Source organism: Zingiber officinale, chromosome 9A (genome assembly GCF_018446385.1).
Source record: "Zingiber officinale cultivar Zhangliang chromosome 9A, Zo_v1.1, whole genome shotgun sequence".
Classification (NCBI taxonomy): domain Eukaryota; kingdom Viridiplantae; phylum Streptophyta; class Magnoliopsida; order Zingiberales; family Zingiberaceae; genus Zingiber; species Zingiber officinale.
Window position 1 is genome coordinate 127,336,968 of NC_056002.1, and position 8,939 is coordinate 127,345,906.

At 38.4% G+C, this 8,939-nt stretch overlaps 1 protein-coding gene across 2 annotated transcripts; it reads left to right on the forward strand.

Annotated features, from left to right (window-relative positions):
- The first annotated feature begins 492 nt into the window (after nucleotides 1–492).
- Nucleotides 493–5,000, forward strand: LOC122018477 (probable serine/threonine-protein kinase At1g54610). Of its 2 annotated transcripts, XM_042575800.1 has the most exons (7): nucleotides 493–937; nucleotides 1,048–1,341; nucleotides 2,216–2,533; nucleotides 2,775–2,993; nucleotides 3,426–3,526; nucleotides 3,612–3,729; nucleotides 4,379–5,000. In XM_042575800.1, exons 1-7 carry the CDS (start codon nucleotides 650–652, stop codon nucleotides 4,691–4,693), a joined length of 1,653 nt encoding a protein of 550 aa, XP_042431734.1. In that variant the 5' UTR covers nucleotides 493–649; the 3' UTR covers nucleotides 4,694–5,000. The 2 variants fall into 2 exon arrangements, with proteins under 2 accessions (XP_042431734.1, XP_042431735.1); XM_042575801.1 differs by lacking the exon at nucleotides 2,216–2,533.
- The last annotated feature ends 3,939 nt before the right edge of the window (nucleotides 5,001–8,939 follow it).

The window sequence follows — 8,939 nt, forward strand, 5'->3', positions numbered from 1 at the left end:
AAATGATATTCATCTATAAAATTCATCTAGAAAATTCTTAAAAATAGACACATAAATAATGAGATCCATAAAAAATGAAATGATGGGTCATATCATTTATATGTTTATCCTTAAGAATTTTTTAAAATTTTCTAGATAAATATCATAGCTCTTCTTATAATTATGATCATTTTGTAAAATATTTATATTGTAGCTATCGATTTATAGCTGATACAATACCAATTTAACCCTTTTTTCTAATATTCATTTTATTTTTGCCCTTGCTTTTTTTTCCTTTTTGTTTTTAAGAAAATACTATGCGGCAGCAGCAGCACCGAAGCGTACCGGTCTCGACTAATGTTACATGGTATTCTTCAATTTCCAATTTGGTCTCTAAGTTCAAGTTATTAACGGAAATGCCATTTCATGAAATGAAGCGTCGATTGTTTGGGTGGCATTCTTGTGGATAAGGAGTACAAGGAGGTTAAATGCGAGAAACTCGAACTGAAGGGAAATGGAAATTATACAAAAAGAGAAGCGGGTCATGAACATTCCATTCGGTTCTGCTTCCCGCTCCCTTGCAGACCTCACGTGGCTGTGACCGGAACCGCGCGTCGCCCTCGGCCGCCTCCGTGCGCTCCGGCATCCGCATGCGGACGCAGCGAGCCGCATGGGTTGCTTCCTCGGGAAGTTTACCGTCGGAGACGTTTCCCATCCCGCCGCCGCAACCGCCGCCGCCGAGACCCCCGCCGCCAGCAGAGCCACCGCGGAGAAGAACCCCGATTCCCTTGTGACCCATCTGCCTGTGGATCCGACGCCTCCCCCTCCACGCCGACTCTTCGTGTCGTATTCTCCTGGTGACTCTCCCGCGTGGCCTGCCTGGCTCTCCGCCGCCGCCGGCGACGCCCTCGACGGCTGGCCGCCTCGCCGCGCCGACTCTTTCCAAAAGATTGAGAAGGTGAGCGATTTTCGATCGGGAGGAAAAATAGGGGAAACAAATTGTCAAGTTTAAGAAATTCAACGCGATTTTCCTTTCTTTATTGTTTTTATTCGTTCGGTGGTTTCTAGATTGGGTCGGGCACATACAGCAACGTGTACAAGGCGAGGGACCTGGTGACGGGGCGGGTGGTGGCGCTGAAGAAGGTGCGGGTGGAGAGCGTGGACTCGGCGGAGAGCGTGGGGTTCATGGTGCGGGAGATCGTGTTGCTTCGCCGCCTCGACCATCCCAATGTCATCCGGCTCGAGGGCCTCGCTGTGTCGCGAGTCCCCACCTCGCCCTCTCTCTACCTCATCTTCGACTACATGGAGCACGACCTCGCCGGTCTCACCGCTCTCCCCGGCTTCAGCTTCAGTGAGTCCCAGGTGCGTTTTGCCCTCAAAACCCTTTCTAGTTACCAGATCCTATTCCGGTAAGAAATAGTTGATTTAGGCACTGAAAATTCCTAGGGTTTTGCTAGGTTCCTCTCGGCAATTGCCTTACCTTAAACTACAAGGATGGTTCTTTTATCTTATTGAGGCGCGATAATAAGAAACTGATGTTCACCACTTGATGATCTTATAGGTCTTTATTTGATGTTAAGAACGCATCTGAATGAATAGCATTTGATAAGAGAAAATTTTGATCAAAATAGCAGGATGTTTGTCTGAGTTTAAGTGTGGTATGGATTTCAACAGATGATGATCTTTGTGTTAAAGTTTGGATTTTCTGTTAATCATTTCATTTAGCATGTATTCTCCATTATACGGGTCAATAATCTTGCTTGGAATTGATTTTAGTGGTTAGGTAAAGAATTCATCTTTGATAGACCACATGTTTTAGTCTTAATCGCAATAGTTGCTTGAAATTATTGACTTATAATATGTTGTTTGCTGAGATCAGTATTTGAATTCAACTTTTAGGCTTCTTCCACAATGAGCATTAGATGGTCCTTTGCCATTTTTTTCTTCTTTTAAATGCGAAAGCTAAGAGCTTAACAGCCTACTAATCCATCTGTATTCATTTCTAAAATAACAGACATGTGAAGGAATCCATTGATTCTTCTAGATAGACTATAGATCCTATCTAATTTGACTATAGAAAAGCCTGCTTCAGTTCGAACCAATGAGCTTAATGAAACTAAATTTATGTTTAAGGAGTAATCTACTAAAATGAGTTCAATTGTTAGTTTTAGTTTCGTTTTTGAATTTACTCATCATAAACTCCCTAGCAGCTTCTTAACCTTTATCTAGATGACAGGTCAAATTCTATATGGAGCAACTATTCTCTGGGCTTGAGCATTGTCATAGCCGAGGTGTCTTGCACCGTGATCTGAAATGTTCAAATTTGTTACTTACCAAAGAAGGAATTCTTAAGATTGCGGATTTTGGACTAGCCATTTCTTATGATCATAACAATGTAAAGCCAATGACAAACAGAGTTGTAACCTTGTGGTACCGGCCTCCAGAGTTGCTTCTAGGTGCAACTCATTATGGTTTTGGTGTAGACCTGTGGAGTGCTGGTTGCATTTTGGCAGAGCTTCTTACTGGGAAACCAATACTCCCTGCAAGAACTGAGGTTTTCTCTCATTTTCATTAGAAAATAATATAATAAGAAATTAAATGTGGCACACATTATTATATTATTTTCTATTGGTCTTTTTGGCCCGATTTCTTTTCCTTCAGCTTAACTGTAGAGACAGAATTAACTTTAATGTTTTTAGGATAAAGTCATGAATTATCTGCCAAGCTTGTTTCTTGGAGCTCATATCCATATCATCTGCAATCAGTTTAAAACATATTTTCTGTGGCTTATGTAGGTGGAGCAATTGCACCGCATCTTTAAGTTATGTGGAACCCCATCAGAAGGCTATTTTGAGAGACTAAACTTGCAGCAGAAATCTTCTTTTAGATCTTATGAGCGTTGTTTATGGGAAACATTTTCAGATCTTTCACCTTCTGCAGTGGCTCTTCTTGACAAGCTTCTTTCACTTGATCCGCTTGAGAGAGGAACTGCAACTTCTGTCCTCCACAGTGATGTTAATGCCTACATCTTCACTTCTTTCCATTTGCTTTATTATTAGATATGAAATCTCAGTAGTCACATGTACAAAATTATACAAAATTTCTGTGAAACTATAATTAATCAGAGCCAGCATCCCTGGAATAAAGACATAGAACATCAAAAAATCAATTCCTCATATGACTTGCAACTTGCAAGTATGGAAAGTGAAATATTTGCCAAATGATCTTTTTACCAGCCAAACTAACTGAAAAGCCAATGTGCAATGACAAACTCAGTTAATAAACTATATGAATCGTTATATCTAGGAGTGCCAATTTAGTAACATGACAATTGATAAAATGATTAAAGTTACGCACCATTTTCAATGGATTTTTAGGACAATTATTTCAATAGAGAACGATAGAGCACATTTCATTGTAATTACTCTGTGGCCTTTGACTTGCAGTTCTTCAAAACAAAACCCTATGCATGTGGTCCATCTAGTTTACAACAGTATCCCCCAAGCAAAGAAATGGATATGCATCAGAGGAAAAGCAGACATAAAAGGTGATGTTATTCTCCTTTCCACGTATTAATCAACTTTATGGACCAAAAATTTTACATATATTTTTCTGTTAAAATTTTTGAACAGGCAACAAAATATCAATACAAAAGATGGTAAATCCAAATACAGAATCCAATTGCATGATAAAAAATACCGAGGACCAGGAGCTCCAATAGCCATTGCTAAGGTGCAAGCAGAACTTGATGTGAGTATTCTGCAAAATTCTTTTGCTTATTAAGCTTGAGTCAAGTAGATCTTTCTCTTTTACAAATTATTCATGAAGACTGCAACGAAGTTGACCTAATTCACTTGCGTAAGTTGTATCCCTTTTTTAAAGAGTAAATCTATTTATCCATTTTTTGTGACGGTTATTTGCAAAATTTCTGGGCTAAGCAGTGAAGTTCTATAAGGCGGACTTAAATTCATTAGCAGAGGCAAGTGAATTTTGAGTAGTGGATTTAGGCACCAGATAATAGTCTGATGATATGGTATTGTTCATTCTGTTTTCAAATCACTTGTAGAAGTAAAAAATTAGTAGAAAACAGATTTAAGCTTGCTGAAGAAGCAAAAGAATAGGCACCCACAATGTGCAACAAATCTTACGCCTGTCATTAGACTGAGAACAATGGTTAACTAGTCATAGAACATTGAGTTCTATGATAATCCGGCAGTAACTTATTTGCTACAAGCTAACAGGATTGATTTTGTGTTGCATCAACATTGTGAGAATATTCACCCTTAAATCTAATAAGGGACAAAAATTTAAAACAATAAGCAATTAACTAGATTCTCAAGGCCTTTTTTTTTCCTTATAGTCTCATTGGAAATTTTATCCCTTTGTTTCTTCTCTCCAGCGTCTGAGATGGATGGCTAGTGCAAGTGCCATAAAAATAACTGAAAAATTCCCACCGCCTCATCTTGATGGAGCAATTGGAATCACCATGGACTCGTCGTACGATGAATCTTTTGTCAGTATGGATGAATCATTCACATCAGCAAGGGTGGCACCATCGAAAAATGCTGGTAGTATGCATATAACTTCAGCAGACCGAGCAAGTTCTTTGAGAAAGATGAATGGAAGCAGAAAAAACCATAAGATGGCTCCTCCTGGATTTCTCCTTGGAGCGTTTACTCCATATCTATTGAGCAATTTCAGAAAACGCACCTGAGTACACACAGGCAGGAGGGAATCAACTATTGCTCACTGCAATGTGAATCAATCCAGTTTTCATTTATAATACAAGGTAGCTGAGGGTTGCTTCAAGTTAGGACATGTAAAATTCTGCAGTTCACCTCCTCACCTACATCATATTCAAGTTTACGACTCATATACAAAATATAGCATGGCACATACTGCAGTCTTGCTAAGATGGGCGCCATGATGTACAGTTTTTTTTTATTCATAGAACATGATTGTTACAGATATTACATTTTCATTATATAGAATAAAAATATAATTCTTCTTCCTTGTGACAAGCAGTAGCTATTACCATCATTGTATGATGTCCTTTTAATAAATCAAATCTGATGGTTATTGTTTATCAGCTATCCAGGTCTGTAAAATTACTCAGAACTGGTTTTGGTTTGAATTTCCTGAGGCATTTTGAATCTAAGGCCTAGTTTTCTCCAAATGGGGATCTCCATAACCATTGGCAAAACTTAGAACTCATGACAGCCTCACGACGATATCTTTGGTCGTCGTTGAATAGGATGCAACCAACACACAAAATGAAGACTGAACAAATCATAAAACATCCTAAACACACCTAAAGTGTCCTCAAAGCACCAAAGTACTAGATACTTTTAACTGAATAGGGAATGTAGAAAAGATGAAAATTACAAGGTAAGGTAATAAGCAAGATAATAAACTTCACATTTGCACTGCAATGTAATGATATAATTAAAAACTGCATTGCATGAAAATTAGCATGTGGGTGTGAATATTAACCAGCTACTACCTGCTAAAGTATAGCAATCAATAGAACATAGTTTGGACCACATATGAGTGTTACCCCCTACAATCTCCCTACTATGAAAGGGAGTGGAAAGATGTGCACACTCTACATGGATGCAATTATCAAAGGTAAACCAAGAAGAGAAACCTGTGTAGATAACTATTAATAGCCCTCATCATCTATAGGGCAGAAACTTTATCTACTATATAAGTCACCATCCACCAAATAATATCCGCTTCATTGTGTAGTTAAATTTTATTGTATTGTAAACTTTTTGACTTATCTTTTGTATTCTCTTGTACATTATTGTAAGCTCAAGTATTGCAAGAGGTTTCTCCATCTCTAAAAGATTTGCAAAAAGAAGGAAAGCTAGAGGACATTCATTGATAGATCATAGACCGTGGAGTAGGAGCTAAGACATATGGAACCTCATATATCTGGTGTATGAGTTTGTGCTCGTGTTTTTAAGTTTGTCTTTTGTATTTCTGCTATGTACTAAATTGTAGGCAAACACGAAAAGAAAAGACAAGCGTCTATTCACCTCCCCTTTAGCCACATCTCAGAGTCCCCACATTCATGTCATGGTTCAATAGTTTGGCAACCTATAAGGTGAGTTTGTAGGTGATCAACGCAAGATGACATGTAAGATCCAAGTGACTAAAAATTCATAACGTGGCATACTCTAGGGCATTCTGAGGAGATGGAGTTTGTAGAGAACAAAAAAAGGTGTTACATTGGAGTAAGCTTGAGGGCTTATTATATTTGAGAGACTGATGGTCTCACATGACGTCAATGAGGTTGAAAACCTAGAGGTTTGAGTCTTTGGCAATGCATGAGATGATGCGAGGTTGAAGGCCTAGAAACTATATGAGCTGTAAGAGATTACGTATGATTGTAATCTTTAGATTTGCACATTTAAGAAGCATAATCAAGGATGATATTTATTGCTAAGAAGAGGCCTAGGCTACCAGTGACCTGTAGAAAGTCATTAACAAAGGAGCAACAATTTCTTGGTTGCAGCTCGCAGTCAATAGTTAAGCTTGATATGAGCTTTAAGTAGACCTGCAAGGGTGTAAGTCAAGTGAAGTTGAGATCTCTAAGTTGATTCAATTGATTGAATGTAAGCTTTAGTTGACTAAATACAAGGGTTCAAAAAATAAAATATTTTTGTTCTAGCTCCAAATTCAACTGGATAGTTTTTCCAATCGACCGTCCAATTACTTGTTGGCTGTGTAATAACTACTTATGCCCAATTGGTTAACTGGAGGTTGTTTCTATTAGTGCAATTATATCCTAAGTGATCATGTTCAACTATATTATTTTGATATGTTGGTAAAGCATTTAAGTTAGTTTTTTTGTATTTCTTGTGTGTGCATAAAATGTGTAGGAGCATAGTTGGACTAGTGTCTCAAAGTCTCTTGGAGATTGAAGCAGGATGGAATAAGACATCTAAGGTATCATAGGATGAGGAACATCGAGGTGGTAACATTGATGAAAGGTTAGAAGGAGACAAACTAAATAGGAAAGAAGTGAAGGACTGACAAATTAAATGAGTTGATGGCTCCGTGCATCCGAGAGACTTAATGTAATACCCCGATTCTGAGATTCTGGTTAAGTATGACTTAAAAAGGTTAGATGGTACTATCCATATCACCAAGGTGCACCTTCCTTTTCGGAAGCCTAAACTTAAGAACTCCAAAGTTAAGCGTGCTTGGCTTGGAGAAATCTGAGGATGGGTGACCTCCTGGGAAGTTTTCCAGGGTGCGTGCGAGTGAGGACAAAGCATGCTGAAAGGATCTCCGGTGGTCTGTGGAACTAGTCATCAAACTGATAGGTAATTCTGGTGTCGTTCTTGGTTTGGTTCGGGTGGGGCCCGCCCGGGCCGGGGCGTTATAGATGATATCAAAGAAACCTTGCGACCGTGAGTGCGCCTGTGGTAGGAGCACCCAGGGCACCACCTAGCGAGGGAGATTCTGGGATTTGTTTGTGGTGTGATTTGTGGTTACACAACGAGAACGTTGTGTCTTTAAGTGGGGGTGATTGTAATACTCCGGTTCTGAAATTCTGGTTAAGTATGACTTAAAAAGGTTAGATGGTACTATCCATATCACCAAGGTGCACCTTCCTTTTCGGAAGCCTAAACTTAAGAACTCCAAAGTTAAGCGTGCTTGGCTTGGAGAAATCTGAGGATGGGTGACCTCCTGGGAAGTTTTCCAGGGTGCGTGCGAGTGAGGACAAAGCATCCTGAAAGGACCTCCGGTGGTCTGTGGAGCTAGTCATCAAACTGATAGGTAATTCTGGTGTCGTTCCTGGTTTGGTTCGGGTGGGGCCCGCCCGGGCCGGGGCGTTACACTTAAAGACCTAACAAAAGATGATTTTAGAAGCAAAGTCAAATTAGGATGGTAAACTCTTAAGTGAATTGCAAGAGTTGAGTAACTTATACTTTGAGATTTAGATAGATACTTACCTGGGCATAGGATTTGTCCAAGAAACAATGTATGTTGGGGTTGTAGTCGAAGCTTCAATCTATTGTTGTGCTAAGTCAAAGTCAATTAACACTAAATTAGTTGCGAATAGAATCTTTCTATTCAGGCTTAAACGATTGGGCAATAAGTTGATTTACTTTTTAAATTTGAAAAATAAAATTGTTTGAAGATTTTATAATTTTTATCTAAAGAAATTGATTGATGAAGCTTTGAGTCGATTGGGATGGATAAACATTCGTCTGGAGACAACGGTGAGGAAATAATAATCTTTTTTTATCTAAGTTTTAGTTGATTAGTAGATTAATTGAGTAGACTAATAATATTAGATAGAATAGTTGGATGAATTTTATCTAAACATAAAGAGACTCTAAATAGAGATGCAAAGGCAGCTCGAATATTGACAAGAATTAGGAAGTCATAATTCTATGATCATTCGACAGCTTCACAAAGAATTCAGTTTTTTAAAAAACATTATAGTTTAATATGCTTAGGACTTAAGGATTGTACCTCTAAGTCTTAATATATTTTTATATGCTTAGTTACTTCATCATTACTTTATATACTTCTTGAAAATGGTTTTATACGAGTTTTCTCCAGCTCTTTTAAGGAACTTAAAAGTATAGTGAATATTTTGAAGGGCCTAGAACTCCATAAACCGTGTAAAAACTTGGCGTCTAAACCTCGTAAATCACTTGTTAACACTTGTATTTTTTTTATTGTGTTTATTTTTGTATTTGATTTTACAAGAGAATAGATATCTAATTTCACGTCAAAGCGTTATCATCCTCCCTCTGGGGCGTATCATCCTCACTTTGGGTGATTACGCTCACCCTAACGCCCCTCACAACCCATCTCCAGGTTATATGAAGAGAAGTAAATTATGACATCAGCTTACAGTCAACTGTGAAATGGCTAAAGGCTGGAAGGAGTTTTTTTCCCGAGTTATTGCAAAATAAATCCTAATAGTTACTAAT